Genomic DNA, 20,708 nt, shown 5'->3' with positions numbered 1-20,708 from the left:
AATTCCAGGTTAGATGAGCATAAGGAAAAATATTAGTTGACCAAGCATGCTGAGTGTGTGGTGACCATAAACAAGGCAAATAAGGACCTGACAAACCTTAGCATGGTTAAAGTGATTCAACTTTTGTGCATGGGCAAGATGTTAGTTTACAATGTTATCAAAAGCAATGGAATTACATGACAGAACTACTGAATTTGTTCCTATTTTATGAATATTTCTACTTTAAGGAATAAATTATATCTTTGGGAATTTTACTGGAAAACATTATGGTACAATGGAGTGGTCTGTTTCACATCTGATCAGAAATGGGATATAGAATGTGTGGGATAATCTGCAGTGGGGCATGCATAAATGTAATTTGAGAAATGACAATGTCATGACTTAGGTTACTAGATTCATTCTCTGAGGAACTGTTTAAAAAAAGTCTAAGTATTTGAACTCTTACAACAAGGGTGCTGTTGTTGTTAGGGCTAGTGGTGGAAGATTAAGTGCATTCTGATGACAGTTGAATTTTTTTTTTTTAATCTTTGTAGCTTGTATCAGAACTGAAAGAGCAGAACACATTACTGAAAACAGAAAAGGAGGAGCTGAATCGTCGCATCCATGACCAGGCAAGGGAAATAACAGGTTGGTTTTGTTCTCTTCACTCTTGATTTATGCTTGATTATGCCTTGTAAAGTAACACTCTTTTGGCTAGATTTCACTAATCTGCTGTAGTTTATATTCCTTTATAGTTTAATGATTTAATTTCTTTGAATTAAGAACTTACCTGCATCACAATTATTTACTATTTGAATTTCCAGAAAGTCTTAAGGCTTGGGGTCTTCCCGATAAGGGTTGCTGTTACGAAATGTTTTACTTTAAGGCTCTTTTGTTTAATACGGTGAACTTACTACAGTGTGATTCTTCTGATGTGATCTACTAACTGTGGAAGCAAATGTTGTACTGCATGGTCAGGCAGACACTCGTGTTCCTAGTCTCTTATGTCTTTAGAAGGCTCTAAATATGAGCCAGAATTTCCGAGCCCTCCCAGCTGCTGCAGCAGGTAGTGCTACTGCCACCTAGTCAGCAGGCAGAAGACTGTAGCTGTGGATGTGAAGGGTGTGTAGGAGGCAGCTGGGATGAGGGGGAACAGTGTGCCTGAGGCATAGATCGTTTCACATTTGCTTTGTCTGTAATACAGCATTGGGCAAGTGCTCCTTCTTCCTATCCTCTGGAATTATTAATGCAACACATCAGAAGAATAGCTAGCTTCACTAAAGCCTTCTATGAACCCTTTTGTGGTTACCACAATAAGTCTTTGGTCCTTTGTGTGTTTAACCATATCTTTACCTACAGAAGGATAAATACTACACACCAGTTTCAAATGGCAGACCTCTTTCAGCCTGTTATGTTCCTGGTGTGCGTACACCACCTGTAACCACAGAACAGATGCACCGCAGATGAGGCAGAGATGGAGTTCTCACTTTGGCTTCCTCTTCTCTGTTGCAGAGACGATGGAGAAGAAGTTCATGGAGGAAACAAAACAATTGGAGCTAGATCTGAATGATGAAAGGTTACGGTATCAGAACCTGCTGAATGAGTTCAGCCGCTTAGAAGAACGTTACGATGATCTCAAGGATGAAATGAACTTAATGGTGGTAAGTGGATAAAGATCTGAGAAATGAAAAGCTGCTCATGAGCATGTTTTAGTAGAATCTAGTGGTATAATGTAAGACCTGATTTGGCACTTAGCTGTGTGGTAAGTTACCTGTATCTGAAAACAAACTTTGTTTTTGAAGTACTGGTTAATTAGATTAGCTCAGTAAAAACACAGGATGCTATCAAAACCATTTAAAATTTGTAGTTGAATAATCTTTTGTTTTCAATTTTGTGGAAGAAGATTAAAGTTCTGCTGTGACTTGGCTAGTGGTAATCCGCATACCTTCTGTATTCATTTTACCCTAAAGTTATTGATGCGTACTGGAGTCTTTTGTATTACATTTGGCCACTGTTAAATTTTCAGCAATTCTAAGGCTATTTTTATGTGGCAAGAGGAATAAATATTCCAATACTCCTCACTGCAGTGTCTGTAGTTCCGGACAACTGCTGCCTCTGCTTTCCTACCCTATCTGTTCTTTCCATGTAAACAGAGCTTTTTTTTTTCCCACAAAATGCTGCATAGTTGCTTGCTTCTGCATTCAACAGCAAGTACTCAGTGGAGGAGGAGCTGACCTGTCTCCATATATTTGATTGTGAACTGTATCTCACAGGCTTCTGGCAGCATGAGAGACCAGAATCACAAACCTTTTCTTGTAAATTGTGCAAGCTATGAAATAACAGCGGATATTACAAGCTAAATTATAGATTGTGAACAAACAATTGTAGGAAAAACATATAGTAGTATTGATTTATTTCATTTTTTTTACTCCAGAACATCCCCAAGCCTGGACACAAAAGAACAGATTCGACTCACAGTAGCAATGAGTCTGAATATACTTTCAGCTCTGAGATCACAGAGGCAGAAGACTTACCACTGAGGATGGAGGTAACATTAAAAAAAAATCAAAAAAAACAAACAAAAACCCCCACAATTTTTCATTGATTAATGCTTGAGCTAATTCCCATCTCCTTTTGTGTGTGTTTTTGAATACCAGATATTTATATTGAGAAATCTAGTGCTTCAGTCCATCCTTGTTCTATTTCCTTTATGAAAAGTTTAGTGTATAGTTGGTTGTCCTCTGTAAAAAGACTTTGTGAAAGGATGCTTAGAGTTTCTCTCTAACATAGTCAGTGTAGACTAGATGCTTGGCCATCCAACTGATTTGTATCTGTCAGATGCCTGACACAATTTAAAGCAAAATCACCTTTTTGTCCAAAAGTGGCAATTCAGAAAAAAACAAGAGACTTCTAGGAGTATTATATTTAAGGGTTAAAACTGATAGAGTGGTTAGCCACCTACTTAGTAGCCACATGCCCAGATGGAAAAACAGCCACAGAGACTATGGCACTGGTGTGTTATCAGTTTAGTAGAGCTGCTGCAGGAGTTCAAGGAAAGACCACAGTGGAGTTCTCATATATGTGAGTGACAGTCTGCAGAGAACATGTCAATTCTTTTAAGTCTTCCTCATCCCTAAAGGTCTGTTTTGAAAGGTGTAGTGCGAACCGTTTGCATAGAGTCAGTTGCCTATCAGAGTTGAGACCCTAATGTTGATTTTTTTTTTCTTTCTCTATTTCATGTGAAAGAATAGACAGTGTACTGTCCCTTTGCATGTGCAGTGATAGAAATGCCAGGTTACTTTTTTTTTTTTTAAGAAAGATTACTCTCTCTTATTTCAGATAATGAATAATAATCATGAATAATTATGATGTAACTCTAACCTATTTTCCAAATATTTTGAGGATACCTTCCCCTTTTAACCCCTCCCACATAGTCACACAGAAACTAGGACTGTTAACACATTAGAGAACCATCATATTAATGGTCTGACTGTGCTTGGCAGCTTGCTTAGCTTTCCCTGTGCATACTGGAGTGTTGGGGTTTGGGGGAGTTTGTTTGTTTGTTTTAATCTTACTTCACTTTTAATTGTGATCAGTCACACAGCTTACCCATTTGTTCTCTGTCCTGGTTAGTAATGCTGTATTTGCATTTTATTTACTGTCATTACTGTTTTAAAATTTTCTACAGAAAATGTTTTTCTATCAAGGATTCAACTACTGTGACACATTCATACTGAAGTTATATTCTAGGCAGACTCTTTTATAGTGTTCATGCCTTTCCACTTATATTTTTTCACCTTGTAGAAGTGTTTCACAAAGAGATCCTTATCTTTATGGGTTGTCAAGAAAAGGAAGTGCAACTGCGTGTGATTGAATTTCACATATGAGCCAAATGTTGTCTTTGCCCTTGGCTAATAGACTTACTTATTTGATGTCCTAGAGCCAAAATCATGCTTGTAACAGTTTGGGGTTTTTTTTTTTTTTTAGAATATAAATGAAAGAGGTAACCTGCATAAGAGTATGTGTAAATGCAGCACCAGGAAGATTAAATCTGTATTCATTTAATCCCATAAAATTTCAAACTCTAGTTTGACTATAGATTAACAATACAAAACCATACAAAAAAAGTAGAGGATACTTTATTCCAAAACACTAAAGTGAAATACCTCAGTGTCTGTTTTTTGTTTGTTTGGTGTGTGGGTTTTTTCCCCCTAAAATGTTGTTGTAGTTTATGACTCTCCCTTCAGCTCTGAAAGCAGATGAGGTGGAAATGGCTGTGCTTGCTTGTCTGCTACAGTTGTTAATATTAATTTTCTAGGTCCTTTTCTGGGCTTCAAAATTTTATGGTGCACTTCACAGTAAATGCTTTAATCTTCTTGCTACATAAAGTACAAAATGGCTGATGAACAATTTCTGATGCACTTTCAGATTATAAATGCTCGTCCTTGCCCAGAAAATACTGAGAAAGCTAGTGGATTAATCTCAGTACAGTCTGTTTAATTAGCATAATAGAAGGAAAAGGCATAAAATATATCTTCTAGTACCTTTTTATTTCACATCCCTCTGAATTGCCTTGCTTAATCATGGGTCTAAATCTATGATCAGCATAGAGATTTTTCTGTAGCTAAAGAACTTGCAATAGAAATAATTGAAAAAGAAAAAACTTAGCTTCTCTCTGCAGTTGTTTTTCAAGCAAGTCTAACCACAGATGTTTTTCTCCTTTCCCCCTCTAAACAAGTAAGAAAAAAAGGTATGTTTAATTGTAGACCTACTGTCTGCTGGATAGTCTCTAGTGCTTTCTTTTGTTAGCCTTTAGATTTAGATATGGTTTATAATGGTAGATTCCTTTTAAAAATAGTCTTCTGATGGCTGGTGAGACATTTTAGATGCCTGTAGCCAACTCTCAGAATCCAGTAACATTTCTTTCTTTCCCCCAATTTATTTCTCTTCTTTACTCACAGTAGTGCTTCCTTTTGATGTGGAAATGCAGTACTTCTTGACTTCCTTCTGTTCTTTCTAAAGCAGGAACCAAGTGAGAAAAAGGCACCACTGGATATGTCTCTGTTCCTCAAGCTGCAGAAACGGGTTACGGAGCTGGAGCAAGAGAAGCAATCCCTGCAGGATGAACTGGACAGGAAGGAGGAACAGGCTCTACGCGCGAAGGCTAAGGTGGAATCCTCCTAGCTGTGAAATGCTGATGCCAGACTATCTTTTGTTGTGGTAGATCAACTGTGTGAATGCTGACTGGCTTTTACTAAATTCTTGTCTTCCCATAGTACTTGCTTTATTTAACCGCAACAAGTTTTATGTCTCGCTACTTTCAGAACTTGTGACTAGGGGCTGCTTATTTTCTTTTCCAGCATTACTGAGATCCCTTCACTGGAGTTAACAGGAACCGAAAGCAGTTGCAACCTTTTGTGGCTGCAAAATGCTTGCTTTCCTTTTCCTTCTTTAACTCTGTTAAAGAATAGAAAGGATTGGATTGTTTTTCACTTTTGTGTATCTCCTTTTGTAGGAGGAGGAAAGGCCCCCTATAAGAGGTGCAGAGTTGGAGTATGAGTCACTCAAGGTAATTCTGCAAATTTTATGTTATTTCCTAGTGAGAATGTTGCCACCAATTATACCTGCTAGCATATGATTATATCACCCCTCCTGTTTCAGCATATTAGCTGGAGAAAGGAAAATGAAAATTCCCCAATAAGCCTTTTATTGTAGGATTGCCCTTTTTGAGGTATAGAATGTGTGGCTGGGCCTTGCAGATCAAGAAGATCCCCATGAAACATGGGGAGTTCTCTGTTAACAGCTTAATACAACTTGCAAACTAATTTGAGAAAAATACAATGATGAGTGGAGCCCTTTGCTCCAAACATGTTATTGAAATTGATGCATATCTTAGATCACTAAAACCAAAAATATTTCCCAGTATCACTGAATGCTGCAGAATCTTCATTGCCTGCTAACTACTGTTTTTTTGTTTTGTTTTGGTTTTTAAGGGAATAACAGGGGCGGAAAATGGGTAATTTTTTCCTTCAAATCTGTATGATTCATGTATATGTGTTCTGACTGGGCACTTCCAGACAAAAGGTAGCCCTATTACTGAAATCCTCCCAAGCACTAGTCACAGTAGTTAAGAACCTAGGGTTAAGGGAGCAAGTAACTGATTTGTCACAGTTACTCATAGTGTTTACCCCCTCTATCCATAGCTTCATGGCTGTATTTTATTTGCATGTAGGAATGGTGCTGAGTTGAAGAAGTTATCCTTATTTCTTGCAGCGTCAAGAGCTTGAATCTGAGAATAAAAAACTGAAAAATGAGTTGAATGAGCTGCAGAAGGCCCTCACAGAAACACGATCTCCTGAGGTAACTGCTCCTGGTGCCCCTGCATACAGGGTCCTGCTGGATCAGCTGACTTCAGTAAGTGAAGAGCTTGAAGTGCGCAAGGAAGAAGTCCTCATCCTCAGGTCTCAGCTGGTTAGCCAGAAAGAAGCTATTCAACCCAAGGTGAATAATAGTCAGCAAATGTACTGGGTAGTAGAGTTAAATTGCATCACTGAGGTGCTTTATTTAGCTTAGCAGCATGCTTGAAAAGGCAGAGAAAAATGGTCTAGGCTTTGAAGCCTTTCTTGCTGCAATCCACTGATCAGTTATTAGCACACACATTTCAACAGTTCGAATTGGGAGATTCTGTTCCTCAAACAATTTTGGACCTGTCTACTAGCACTCATATAAAGAAACTATTTCAATCACACCAGGCTGGCAGATACTTGCGGTCTAGATTTCCTGAAAATCTCTTAACAATGTGGAAATATTTCTCATTTGGAGTTGTATCATTTCTGCACTGAATATGTAAATTCACTGGGAAATTTACAACAGGAATCTTTTTTGATTAATACTTCAGTAGGAGGTACAAGGAACTTTCTGCTGCAAATCTATGTATGGTCATAGATGATCATACTTACATAGCAGTAAAATTTCATGAAGGCAACCTATGAAGGTGTAGAAATTCCGTATTATTGCTTGATAGGTATCGTCTCGTTTTGTAGAGCAGATACCATCAGAACTCCTGAAGTGCATATTTCTAATATAAAAAATAAAGCTCTAATTCTGATGAGATACTTGTCTTTCATGGGAAGTAATAGCTTTGAAAATAAGAGTTATTCAGCTTTAAAAAAGTATTAGGTAAATGCAGTAACTGGTCACTTCAATTCAATGGAAATACCTTGTGATTCATAACCTCAGCAGGAAATGAACAGAGGTGTCCTCTTTCCTTTGCTGCTACAAAGATACTCTTGTATTTGTGTTAAATTAATTGAAAGTCTGTGATGCATGGAGGTGTACATATTTTGTTTTAAATGACTGATTATAAGGAAAACAAAACGTTAGTTTCCTGAAATTCCTGAATAGTAAATCCCTGAGTTACTTATTCTCAACAAAGATTGCATATAAGTTTTGTTTTGACAGCTGTTATGAGAGAAATATAAAGGTGATGGGGGGATGGCTAATTGCCAGTTTGCATATAGCTTCTGCTTGTTAGGTTGGATAGCTGCAGCATGAACAGAATCTTTTAATGATTTGTTTCTCTTCTTTCCTGCCTACCAATTTGATTGCCAGGAGGATAAGGTACATGTTTTCTCCCACAGCTATAAACTAGAATCTCTTAAATGCGACAAAAACCTCACCAGTACTTGAGCTATCATTTCCCTACATCTCATAACCTGCATGTTTTTGAAGTTGTTCTCACACTTTGCTATTGAGGAGACCATTCTCATTATCCCTTCCCTGATTCCACCCACCCTCCCAAAAGGGAACAATTTGCTTTGAAACAAGCAGGTTTAACAATTTGGAGTTGTTGCTTTATGGTAACCTGAACATGAAGGAAAAAGCTCATGAATCTGTCTAGCAAACTGAATCAGTTTATCTTGTTGAGTGCGTTTGGAGAGTAGAAGCAACACTGTGATTTTGCAGTGTTAGGAGTATGAGAACGCAAACCAACTTTAAATGAAGGCTGATAATTTAAATGTTACAACTAGAGTGTGTAGGTGTTCTTGAAAATAGAAAAGTAATTAGCACTTCTTTTTATGAGCACAAAAATATGTGCAGATTACTAAAGCTTGGGAGATTGGCAAATGAGGTTACAACAGTTTTGCTGTGTAATAAAATAATAGTAGAAAAATTGCAACGATTTCTTAAGGATGTTGGGAATAATTTGATGAGAAGCTTTTGGTTTTCATATAAGATAATCCAAATCATACAAGATTTGCACTCCAAAAATGTATGTGCACAAAATTATTACAGCCAATATTTTGTAAAATTTTGCTCAAGGAAATAGCATTTAATTGTTTTGGAAGTCAGAATTCAGTCTCTTATGTTCAGTAGTGTCTTGTGGTTTCACTGTTATCATTCACAGGAATGGCATAAGGCTCAGATCAAACTAGCTTAAGTGACTGTGAAAACCTGTTAAATATTTCAAGTTTTACTGAAGAAAAAGGAAAAGTGGTAGTGGTTGTGGTAGTAAACATTCTCAACTGAAACAAAATAGTATTATGATGACAACTAACTTTAAAAAAATTCCAGTCCTTGTAAATTGCTTCCAGTTTTGTCAGAGTACTTAATATGTGTCAAGGGAGGAATAGAGCTTATTTGCAAGGTTCCAAAGAGTACGTATAATGCTACATTTAAGAAGTACGACTAGAACTAAGCTGTATGTGTAAACATGTTGCAAAATTATACCTCTTCACTTTTAGTGTTAGCAACTGTTCCTGGTAATTTAAAATAAAATGCAAATCCATCATTTTACAAAATGTATTTCCTTCCTTTTTTGTGATGAACAAATGAAAAGAGGTTGTCATATATACATGCTTATTAGACAGACTGGTATTTCCACATGTTGCTTCCATGCATGTTAAAAGATATGCCAAGTAGTCATAGAAATTATGGACTAGACTCCTGCTCCCCAAGTACCCACACTAATTTTGGTGGGGCTGCTCTAGGAGTAAGATTCCATTTAAATAAAGTGACTAAAATATGGATTCGAAGGATGATTGCAGTGTTAAATTTACCCTGGAAATGATGGTTCTTTTTTCCAGAATACCATGACAGATGCTACAATCCTCTTGGAGGATGTGCAAAAGATGAAAGACAAAGGAGAGATAGCACAGGCTTATATTGGGCTGAAGGAGACAAACAGGTATGAGTTCTCTTTATTTGATTTACAGTCATCTGGGGTCTGCTATGACATGCTTAGTGTATCATTTTCAGTAAGTTGCATCCATGTAAGCCTAGATTCTTTGAGAGCACTTGTAGTGGGGGATATAATTTGATGAGTTAAATTGCTGTATGCAGTATTCAAAAGGATTAGGAACCAATAGGGAAATGCAAAATCAAGCTTCCTGGATTCCACCTGCGTAACATTTAATTGGTTAAGTTGCACAAACAATTATTTTTTGATACTCCTTCTCTGTTTTTGGGTGCCATTCCCCATGCTGTTTTTACCCATTATCCAGTAGTTGTCACAGTAACCTGTCATAGTACACATAGTGTAAAGTCGTGAAATGCTGTAACCAGCTATGATCTCTAACACTGAGAACTGAGTTTCATCATTAGGAATAAATAGATCTAAGCATGAGAAGTATTTTGCTAAGAAGCTTTAGAGTATTGTTTTATTCTCTTTTATAGTATCTATAATTTAGTGTGTACTGCCCTTAACATGCCATCTCATCACCATCATGTATCTTTTTTGTATTTTTTTTTTAACATTTTTCTTGGAAGACAATCTCCCCAGGACTATCATATGCTGAATGAGGACGGAGAACTTTGGCTGGTTTATGAAGGGTTAAAACAAGCCAACAGGTTATCAGACTTTTCAGAATTTTTTTTTCTTCATTTGCATCTTCTTTTCTAGCTAACTGTGCCCCTTGCTGTGGGTTTGCTTTAGCTACAATATTTCTTATGCACTAATAGTTTTAAAAAAACAATTCGTCATAAATTTTACAAACTTACTTTCCCTAAACTTAGTCCCCAACCTTTTTACCTGTCAAGTTATGTCATTAAAACTTAAGGTGGTAGTTACATCTAATGTATAATCCACAAAAATATTTACACAGACATAGACTAGAAAATGCCAGAAGCTGCACCGCTGGAAAAGTTTTGTAACTGTATATTATTTGTCTGCCTTTATGTTGGATATAGAAATTAATGTTCCTTACGGTTTTTCAGCTTAAAGTAGTACCTTCATTTTAGTAATTATAAAGCTATTGTTTGAATAGCTGCAGTATACACTTAACTTTCAGATACTTATATTTCTTAGTCTCCTTATTCCACCTGAAGTTCAGTAGATTTAGCCTTCCTCTCCTACATCTTTGTACAAGATTCAAAATGTAAAGCGCGCACAAAGTAACCAACAGAAGTAATCCGTGGTTCCTCATGGCGTTATTCAAACCTCAGTACAGTCGCTGAGACCTGTGCGTGGACTGCGTGCTGGTCGTTTCACTGGTGGAATTCACCCTGTTAGTAAATTCACTCTGGCTGTATGTGCATATCTGCTCTCTATATTCATAAGCGTGTCCCAGACTTCCAAAACAGTTTGTAGTCATGTACAGCCAACTAATTCAATAGGTCAGCAGTGCTGACTTTCTTAAATATACACATTTGTTAGCTTTAACTACAAAAGGGGGTATTTTGCAACAAATGCTACTAACTACTGTCTTTCTATTTCTTCTGCTAACAAATTCTAAAACTAAACTTTTTTATAAGCCTGCCAAGAATGAACTTAGCACCAATGCTCTGCAGAGCAGGGTGCGGGAGTGAGTGCATCTTCTTTTTCTTTTTTTTTCTTTTTTTCATAGTATTGTAGAGGCAACAAGCTTTTTGTTAAATGGCAGAGCATTGCAGGTAAATGACTGTTTGCCCTTGCGTGCTTGATCAGTCTACTTACTAATAAATATGCCCGCCTTTTGCATATTTAAACCCTGAAAGTTTGTCTAATTGAACACTAGTGGTCACTATTAATGTCATTTCCTATGTGTGTATATTTATGAAATTATGAGTCAGAGCTCTTGGACGGTGCCTTGCAAACATGAGTTAATCCACACAGCACTGCTTTGAAGGAGGCCATTAGGTGTTATCCCCATTTCTCATGAGAAGAGTTCAAGACATGATTTGCCCAAGGAGAAAGAACAAGTCAGTGGCAGAGCTGGGAATTAAAAAAAAAAAAAAAGAAAGAAAGAAAATTTATAAACCTTAGTCCAGAGTTTGGGTCTCTTGTTAACTTTTCCTGCCCAAATGACAACAGTCTTCAAAACATCTATTTTAATGTAAAAATAAAGATAATGTATGTGTATTTGCAGTTACATGTTTCAATTTCTGACTGAACCGAGTTAACTAAAAAGATTTGCCTTTGTTAATATCACAGGATCCTAGCTTAAGCAAATATATTGTTGTCTTCCTCTTACAGAGTTGATTTGATTTGGTTAGAAGTGGAACTTGTCTACACCTTTAAAAACAGTGGCAAGCTGTGAAGGCTTAGCAGTACATGCATTACCATGTGTTCTCTGTGGTACCATGTACAGTGTTTGTTCAATCACAAAGCAAATGCAAAGCAGTGTCCCAATTAGTTTCTCTCCACTTTTTGATCATACAAGCTTTAATTGAAAGGCATATTGAAGGGTTTAAAGAGTACTCTGCCTTTTTCATTTTCCCTTGCAAGCCATGGCTAATTGTTCCTGAGCAGCAGCTAAAGCTTTAGACTCCCTCTGCAAATGTGAGGTGCAACTTTCTAAGTGTCTTGCAACTGTTGCTCAACTTCTTTAGGCTGCTGGAGTCTCAGCTTCAGTCGCAGAAGAAGAGCCATGAGAACGAGCTGGAGTCACTGCGAGGCGAGATCCAGAGTCTGAAGGAAGAAAACAATCGCCAGCAGCAGCTCTTGGCGCAGAACCTGCAGCTGCCCCCAGAGGCCCGGATCGAAGCTAGTCTGCAGCATGAGATCACCCGGCTGACTAATGAAAATCTGGTAAGGGGAATGATGCAGGGCAGCGGGATGCAAGACAGACTTGTCTGTGCCCCTAAGTTCTTACCGCTTTTCTAGTGGCAGCCTCCCATGGTAAAGCGCAGCAGTGCAATAGATTTGTGTAGGTAAATTAACAAGAAAGAGAGACTAAAGATTGCTGATGAAGTAATAATGTTGCAGGGAATTTGTTAGAGGTTTCCAGCATGGGAAAAGTTCATGAATCTCTAACAAAGTACTCATTTCAACTGATAAGCTTTATCATCCCTGTATAGAATGACTGATATCCATGGACATCATGTTGTAGAAAAAACTCTGATGGAGTTCTTTAAACGTAGCTTTTCTTCCTTTTTCCCTCTGCTCTGCCTGAAGCTACATAGACAATCCACTGTGTTATGAGCTAGATCTGTTCGGTATGTTTTGAAGAAACAAATAGTTCCAGAAAAAGACACTTGATTGAAAGTCACTTGGCTAATTGGTGTTTCTTGTTTGCTTTACAACATTTTTGTATGAAGGACGGATCAGGTGAAACTCCGTACTCTGAAGGAGTATGGTTGTCATGTGCAGATTGGTTGATTTCTGAGGGAATTTTCTAGAGAGGCCTTTGCTGAAATATCATTGACTTATTGATAAACTGCTGATTAGCCTGGAGTCTTCCTATCAAGTTTCTTCTTTATAGCAAAATGGACCGTGCTACTTCAGGAAGAAAATTCCTAGCTCTGAATGTCATTGTGTCCTCTAAACAAACAAAAGTGTAGTCTTTTCTGCTTACATCTTTCCTTGCATCTTGGTACCAAAGATTTTGAGAAAAGCAATAGATAATACAGCTGATAGATCTGAGTAAACTGTTATTGGAAGTGTATTTATAAGCAAAAATACATTACAAGCTTGTCTCTGTCTGGAAAAGGTGTATGGCAAATGTTTCTATCTTGGACAGCTCGCTTCTGCTGCCTAGTTATATATTATGATTTCTAGTCTTTTTCTCCCCCAAGAGAACTACTCATCACGTTATGAGTTCCCAAGACAACACGCAGTTGTGTAATTACCTCTTTATTTTCAAATATAGTGAATGTAATTTTACTTGTTTATTATAGACTTGTACTATAGTATTCACTAGTATTTCACTTCAGCTGTTGCAGCCTGTTTCACATCAGGAATATGTTTATTTTCCACTCCTATCCCTATCCAAATCTGATATTAGAATTTCAGTATTCACTGCATTCTCATCTTTATTAGCATAAGAAAATGTCCTTTCCAAATTCTCACACAGGTTATATTCTAGACTTTCATAGTAATACTACTCACCATTTTTAAAAGATATGACCATTCCGCAATCCATCTATATCAGCTTCTCTTTCTGAGAGCCTGGAGTAAGACCCACACATAAGAACTAGACCACCTAAAAATTAAGAGATTCTTGACCTTGTTTTAGCCTGATTGAATTTATACAGTGCTTACTGAAATATCAGTATCTCAAAAGGAAGGAAAAAAACAATCCTGTACCTATTTTTACAGTTTTATGAGGAGTTGTATGCAGATGATCCCAAGAAGTATCAATCGTACCGGATTTCACTTTACAAACGGATGATTGTATGTAGATCACTCGAATCCTGTTTCTCTGTTGTCTTGTTCGCTATTTCTAGAGCACTAATGAACAGCAGGTTGCCTGCCTTTTTTCCTCTCCAAGGAACTCCCCTGCAGAGAGCTTCACAATGCTGATTTCTTCCCTCACTGCTTTTTTTGTTAGTCTGAGTGTCCTCTGTGTAATCTCAGTGTCTCTTTGATGCACAGTTTTTGTTACTAATAAAAGTCTTGCACTGTGATCAAAGCGGTTTTTTTCCGAATACCACTTAAGTATTAAAAATGCCTTTATGCCTTGAAAAAGAGAGGTATGATGCAAAAGATGCTCAATTTTCAGATCCACCTCTTTGCTTTAAAACTTCAATACATTTACCTACAGCTCAGCAAAATAGAAGCTTGAACCTACAGCTAGTTATCAAGGCGAGTTATGCCTGCAAACGTGAGTAGCTTGACCCTAGACTGAATTTGCTCAGATCTGTTTGCAGGGCAGTTAATCAGAGGTTTTAATAAACATTTTGCAAAAATGCAAAATCTAAAGGATAAATTAGAAATAACAGGGAAAAAAAAGGATATTTTACAATAATTAAAGGTAGGCTAGCAAACAGAGATTGTATCATACCTAAACTTGGAAAGAATATCATTTATGAGATTCCAAATGTTAATGAGATGTGAAATCTACTTGAATGTTTAGAGGAACCATAGAAGTGTTTTCCTTCTCACATATTTGTTGTTGTTCAGAAACCAAATCCCTTCACTGATATTTTCAAAACAATCAGACTTTTTTAAAAATTAATTTCAATATAAATTGTTATATCTGAAGATAGTTATGTTATTAACAGGATTTCTCTTGTAAAATTTTTTACCACTGTTTTGAGTATGAAGCATGTCCCTGGTTCTGTTCTTTCAACAGGTCTACAACCTTATGTTTAAAATGTTATATAAGGTTGTGAACTCTTTACTATGTGATTAAAACTGACTTTGTGCCTAATTCTCATTTGCTGTCAATGTTGCTCTAGCATTTTTCAGTATTTTTAAGGAAGTTTTGGTTCCCATGATAACTTTTTTGATGCAGAGAGTTCATGGTACCCTATCTATGTCAGTGCCATGAAGAATCAGAGCATTTTTCTTTTAAGCTGCTTTCAAACCCTTAATCTGAAATGGCGTTCTTTTTTTTTTTTTGAACTTGAGGTGTTTTACTTCCTTTGTAAAGACTTTCCATTTTATAATTACATGATTATTTCATGAATACACTACCCTTGATCACAGAATTATTCAAAGATAGATTTCTGGTGATTGTTCCTTTGGAAGAAAAAAGCTATTTTATTGCAACACTAAGACTGTTAGCTGCTAGGTATTGTTCAAGTACAGAATAAAAGGATGGTTCCTATAAGAACTCTGTTTCAGTCTAAGGAAAGATTGTGACAGCAAGCAACAGGGAGATGGCAGAGTGTTGTGAGAAATGTCATATGTTTGTTTGGATGCCTAATATTTGAGTAAACTTTAATACAATTTATGTTCTTTTTTCAGATTCCTCTTTTATATTCCCTTAAAATGGATAGGACTGAATAACAAGTCGGTCCTGAAGGCATAAATAAATGGCACAGAAGTACAGGGTAGCTGTTAAAGAAGTTCACTGAAACATTTGGAAGAGCAGAGAGGAAGCATTAGGGAGATCTGTTTGCAGCAAAATGTCTTATACTCACGATATGAACTGACCTAGTTCTGAATGTCTGCAGAATATACCTGCATAAGAGCTTTGCCTTTGTCATGCTGCACATAATAATATTCGTAATATCTGGCTCGTGTTACAGGCAATGTACCGGTTTGTAAACCTCAGCCAGAGGGTGGCACTACTGTTCAGCTTTCCTCACCATATTGTAATTCTAACAGTGCTGGTTTTGTCTCTGTCACAAGTTTTGGCATTTTCTTATATGTTAATTTTTCTCTCATCTTAATTTACAGGATTTAATGGAGCAACTTGAAAAGCAAGACAAAACTGTTCGCAAGCTGAAGAAACAGTTGAAAGTATTTGCTAAGAAGATTGGTGAACTTGAAGGTACTATGAGAGAAAGCACAGATTTTGTTTTACTTTTTGTGATCCCATTGTCATCTTATCCATCTGTGCTAGCTGCCTTGGAGAGCATGGGGTCTTTGGTAGTGTTTCTCTTAACTGATTCCAGAAACAGGAGGTCCACTCAGAGCTCTTTGTGTTCCTTCATAAATATGTTGAAGATTTGTTATATTTTAAAGCAGTGAAAAAGAGATGAATCTTTCTTTGAAACATGAAAACATGAGAAAGTGTTACCTAACCTCTTTGATTACTCAAAGACATTATCTGTTTTTGTCAAGACAAAAGCTATGCTGAATGTGAACCAGGCAGAAATAACTTTCCTAGTTTTCTTTTGATTGTGAATTTCTGTATCAGTGGAGCTGAGAATGCTGAGGTAGTCTTTTGCTGCTTGAGGTTTCCTTTCCAAGTTGCTGACCAGACCTGAATATGAGAACACTGAGATACAAACTAAGCTTATTTTATTTCTATGTACTGCAAAGTGAGTTGCCTTAGGATCTTAGAACTGGTGAGACAGAGCTTATTGTGCCTCTGGTTAAATAAAGTTCTTTTAATTGCTATGCTAATGTTTTGCTGGACAGTTAACAGTGACCTCTGCTGTATTAATCTGTGATGTGATTAACTACTATCTCTTGACCCTTGCGCTTTTATGTGATAAAATTTGGGAAATCAGCAGTAATTCTGTATTAACATGTGATTCACACACTTTAACTGTTCTTCAGAGGCAGAATACTAACCCAAAATACATTTGTCAAGAATATGTGTTTTTGTTTAGTGGGTATTTTGTTTTTAGGTGTTAGCTGAAACCGAAAAAATACATTTCTTAGCTCCAAATGGTGGAGTTCTTCCTTAGAAATGTCATAGTATTCTGAGGTATGCGTTGCTTTCACTGGAAAACATTTTATCATTTCTTTTCTCTTCTGAAGTGGGCCAGATGGAGAACATATCACCTGGACAAATCATTGATGAACCTATTCGTCCAGTTAACATTCCGCGGAAGGAGAAGGACTTCCAAGGGATGTTAGAATATAAGAAGGAGGATGAACAAAAACTTGTCAAGAATCTTATTTTAGGTAAATATCTTTCTCATTTACAGCTTCCTCTGCTCCCATGTGATCTGAAAAATGAAAAAGAGAACTATAAGAATCTAGAATTTGCATTATGAGACGTATCTTTTAGTTTACTTCAGTTTTCAGTGTTCAGTTTATATATTAAACTAAATTAAATTTCTGTTGGAACATAATCTCACTGTTTGATTAGTATAGTACCTATTGATGTGTCCCCACATTTTTAGCAGGCAATTATGCTTTCTTCTCTTCCGACAGATTGCTAAGAAAATGCCTCATATTTTCTTAGTTTATTATTAGGTTTCACTTGCCATACATACACAATTACTGGGGAGGTTGCAAGTACTACATACAGCATTTTTCAGTTAACAGAATAATGTATGTTTGTTTATCCTAAGAACTGAAACCACGTGGTGTGGCTGTCAACCTGATTCCAGGATTACCAGCATATATTTTGTTCATGTGTGTACGCCATGCGGATTACCTCAATGATGACCAAAAAGTGAGGTCACTGTTGACATCCACTATCAACGGCATCAAAAAAGTGTTAAAGGTTAGTTAGTCCGTTTGGTTCAGGAAAATACTACTTGAAATTTGCTTGTGCTTTTACATTAGAGAGTGAGGAAAATGCTTTTAATGAATTGGGCCTGGGTTTCTGATCAGTAAACTCCTCCTGAGGTTCCAAATGTTGTATAAACAAGCAACAAATTATAGTGATAGCATTTTCTTCACACAATAGCACAGATGCTTTGAATTGATGAAAAAAGAACTACCTTATTTTCATTTTGAACAGTCTGCTTTCTCTGGTGGTATAACTTTAAAGCTTTGAGTACAGTCATTTGCATAAAGTGAGTCTTTATAAATCCTATCCAGAACACGTATCGCAAATGTTTCATTTGCTATTTTGTTTGAAAGACTTGCTCGTTTGCTTCATCTACATACAGATTAGATTGATAATAATATGTTACTGCCTTAAGTCCTTGCAGTGAATGACCTAGAGGGGTTTAGGCCGGAGGTATTTTGAAGGTATTATTAAACTATAAACAGGTTCTTTATGCAGTTCCCTTTATGCTACATGGAGGTTTTTTAGTTGTTAAATAAAACAGCTGTGCTTCAAACAATCATTTAATTAAGCTACACATTTCTGGGGGAAAAAAAGTTCAGTAAACAATTCTCTAGCAGCTTAGATTTTTGGTGAAATTTTTGGAGATTTAAGTAAACAGAGTACATACTGTAGATGTCTAGAATCTTTATTTACAGAAATAGCACATACTAGCTTCTGTGTTCTTTCAGGAGGAGGGGTTTTTGGATTTGGGTTTGGTTTTTGGATTTGGTTTGTTTTACCCTGTCGGGCTGCTAGAATGGTTATGATGACCTAACTGACATTCATCAAAACTGAATTCCTTTCCTCTTCCCCTTCTTGGCTATGCCTTGTTACCATCCTTCGTGTTGGGCTCTTCTTGCAACAACAGTCATGCCATAGGATGGGTGTTTTGGGAATATAACCACGTTGCCCTGTGATTTCTGCACAGTGCTGTTAGCATGGATCTGTAAAATACAGAAATGCCACAGCAGTGGAGGAATCATATTTGAATGTTCTTAAAGAATGACACAGAAAATGAGGGGCGTTCATAGGATTTTGTAAAAGACCTTGATTTTCAAATCTGTTCCTAAAGTATACAAAGTTTTGCAACACATAAGAAGCTGAGGAACTACAAGAAGAAAGTGGGTTTGAAGAGCTTATTATTTATCTAACATTTTATTATTTTATTCCTCTTACCAGCTTTGTTGAAATGTATTTGTTTTTATCTCCAGAAAAGAGGTGACGACTTTGAAACTGTGTCATTCTGGCTATCTAATACCTGCCGATTTTTACACTGTTTGAAGCAATACAGTGGAGAAGAGGTGGGAAGTGCTGCTATTTTGGTTTCTTCTGCTTTTTAATACCACTGTGAACACTAGTCTGTAACAAATTCCTGTAATATCTCAAAATCTAATTAAAGTCCCTTAAAAACAGCTGCACTGTCTGGAATGATGGTGATGAAAGCATAGGGAGATAAGATTTAAACCAGACTCCCTTTATCACAGGCTAGGGGCCATTATGTTTCTGGAAGTACTCACTCAGATTAAGCAGAAAAATCAGGTTTCTAGCATTGTGTTGGTTAGTAAAGATTCACTGAGCTTCCTGTGAAAAAGGTCATATTAAGTACTTTAGCTATGGTATTGCAGACCAATTTAAGTTTGAAAGCTAGAGTATGCCTAATTTGTTCTACAGACTGAACTGAGATTTTGGCAAAAAGTGGCTAGATAAGATTGCTCATGCTGGAGTGAGAAGGAAGGGCCTTACCTACCAGAAAGCCAGCAGAGTTTGTGCTGTGTCTGATACTTGAAGCTTCAAGTCAAGGAAACAGACATTACACAAATCATAATTGAAATGTGAACTCCAGCATTAGTTGCAATCAGAACAATCTCCAAATCACAGTTTTGAGGGACTGTGAATATTATTTTGAAAGTACCATTTGTCAGTTGCATGAAAAATATAAACACTATAAATAATATAAATACTGGTGTTTCATAATGGTTTTGTGTTCCATTGAAGCGTTCATTTGTATTATTTTATGAATGCAGGGATTCATGAAGCATAATACACCTCGTCAGAATGAACACTGCCTCACTAATTTTGACTTAGCTGAATATAGACAAGTACTGAGTGACTTGGCTATTCAGATCTACCAACAACTTGTCAGAGTGTTGGAAAACATTCTGCAACCAATGATTGGTAAGGCAAAGATTCATTCCTTAAACTTCACACCATAGTAACAAAAGCAAAATTGTGATGGTGGTAACTTGCTACATCTGTCATTTCTTCCTACACTGTACAGTTCAAATAGTTCTGCTGATATTTTGTTTATAGATGACAAGGACTACACTGAACAGGTTGGATTAGAAGAAAATAAAAAGAACTGTGGCTAGTTCTTCTGAGAGTGACAGAATAAATGGATTTGCCTTATTAACACTTGTCATAAATCATGTATTTACAGGAAGGAACCACTGTTAGGACAGTCTGACATTTGCTGCCCTGTGTGTTGGGAAATGTCCACTGGAAAAATTGGACTGAAATGTATGAGAATTCATAATGAACATGGAGAAAAAGTAGCTGGCTGTCATTATGGACAGCAATCAGTAGTGAAATAGCAGTGACAAAGAGACATTCAGAGAGGGTTTTTTTCATTTAAAGTACATTCTATTTTTCTTACCGGATAGTAGTTGTACACACATTTTTGTTAATGCTTTCTGATCACACCACTTAGAAGAATGGAACAGCTCTTGGTTTGCTGTCTGTACTGCTCATCTAGCCATTTCGCTGAGCTACTGTCAGACCTTCCTTTCAAATATACATGCTGGAATCTTTGTAAAAACACTGTGTGACTAGAAAAAAAGCGCAGCCTGCTCTTTGTGCATAAATACTAAGTCTTGCTGGTTTGCATAGTTCATCTGCATCTAGCTAATATTTGATTATAATAATAATGTTGTCAACCAAATACAGTTTCAGGAATGCTTGAGCATGAGACTATCCAAGGTGTCTCAGGGGTGAAGCCAACTGGGCTGCGGAAGAGAACATCCAGCATTGCCGATGAAGGGACCTACACTTTGGACTCTATTATTCGACAGCTAAACTCTTTCCATTCGGTGATGTGTCAGCATGGAATGGATCCAGAACTGATCAAGCAGGTTGTCAAGCAGATGTTCTACATCATTGGAGCTGTGACACTTAATAATCTTCTCCTGCGGAAAGACATGTGCTCCTGGAGCAAAGGAATGCAGATAAGGTAAAACACCTCTTTTCATCCTTCTCTTGAATGTGCTTCTGGAAATTATAGTGAACTCTTGACATTGCAGACAGTCATTCTGATGGAGTGGCAGATAAACTTTAAGCATTTCTTATTTCACACACAGTTGCAGGTGATGTTAAACTGATTTTGAGGTTCAGTTGAACCCCTCAGGGAGGTTT

At 36.9% G+C, this 20,708-nt stretch overlaps 1 protein-coding gene across 1 annotated transcript in view; it reads left to right on the top strand.

Annotated features, from left to right (window-relative positions):
* Positions 1-20,708, top strand: part of MYO5A (myosin VA) — a 97,680-nt gene that overhangs the window by 70,683 nt on the left and 6,289 nt on the right. The window contains exons 23-38 of the mRNA XM_062584031.1: positions 534-627; positions 1,492-1,640; positions 2,414-2,527; positions 5,002-5,148; positions 5,495-5,548; positions 6,253-6,480; positions 9,066-9,166; positions 9,748-9,828; positions 11,788-11,986; positions 13,496-13,570; positions 15,524-15,617; positions 16,556-16,702; positions 17,095-17,249; positions 18,512-18,601; positions 19,325-19,475; positions 20,244-20,526. Of these exons, the coding sequence (XP_062440015.1) occupies positions 534-627; positions 1,492-1,640; positions 2,414-2,527; positions 5,002-5,148; positions 5,495-5,548; positions 6,253-6,480; positions 9,066-9,166; positions 9,748-9,828; positions 11,788-11,986; positions 13,496-13,570; positions 15,524-15,617; positions 16,556-16,702; positions 17,095-17,249; positions 18,512-18,601; positions 19,325-19,475; positions 20,244-20,526 (2,162 nt within the window). The remainder of the gene's footprint in view (positions 1-533; positions 628-1,491; positions 1,641-2,413; positions 2,528-5,001; positions 5,149-5,494; positions 5,549-6,252; positions 6,481-9,065; positions 9,167-9,747; positions 9,829-11,787; positions 11,987-13,495; positions 13,571-15,523; positions 15,618-16,555; positions 16,703-17,094; positions 17,250-18,511; positions 18,602-19,324; positions 19,476-20,243; positions 20,527-20,708) is intronic.

Source organism: Rhea pennata, chromosome 10, assembly GCF_028389875.1.
Source record: "Rhea pennata isolate bPtePen1 chromosome 10, bPtePen1.pri, whole genome shotgun sequence".
Classification (NCBI taxonomy): domain Eukaryota; kingdom Metazoa; phylum Chordata; class Aves; order Rheiformes; family Rheidae; genus Rhea; species Rhea pennata.
Note: the sequence above shows the minus strand (reverse complement) of the source record. Positions and strands in the feature narration are given on the sequence as shown.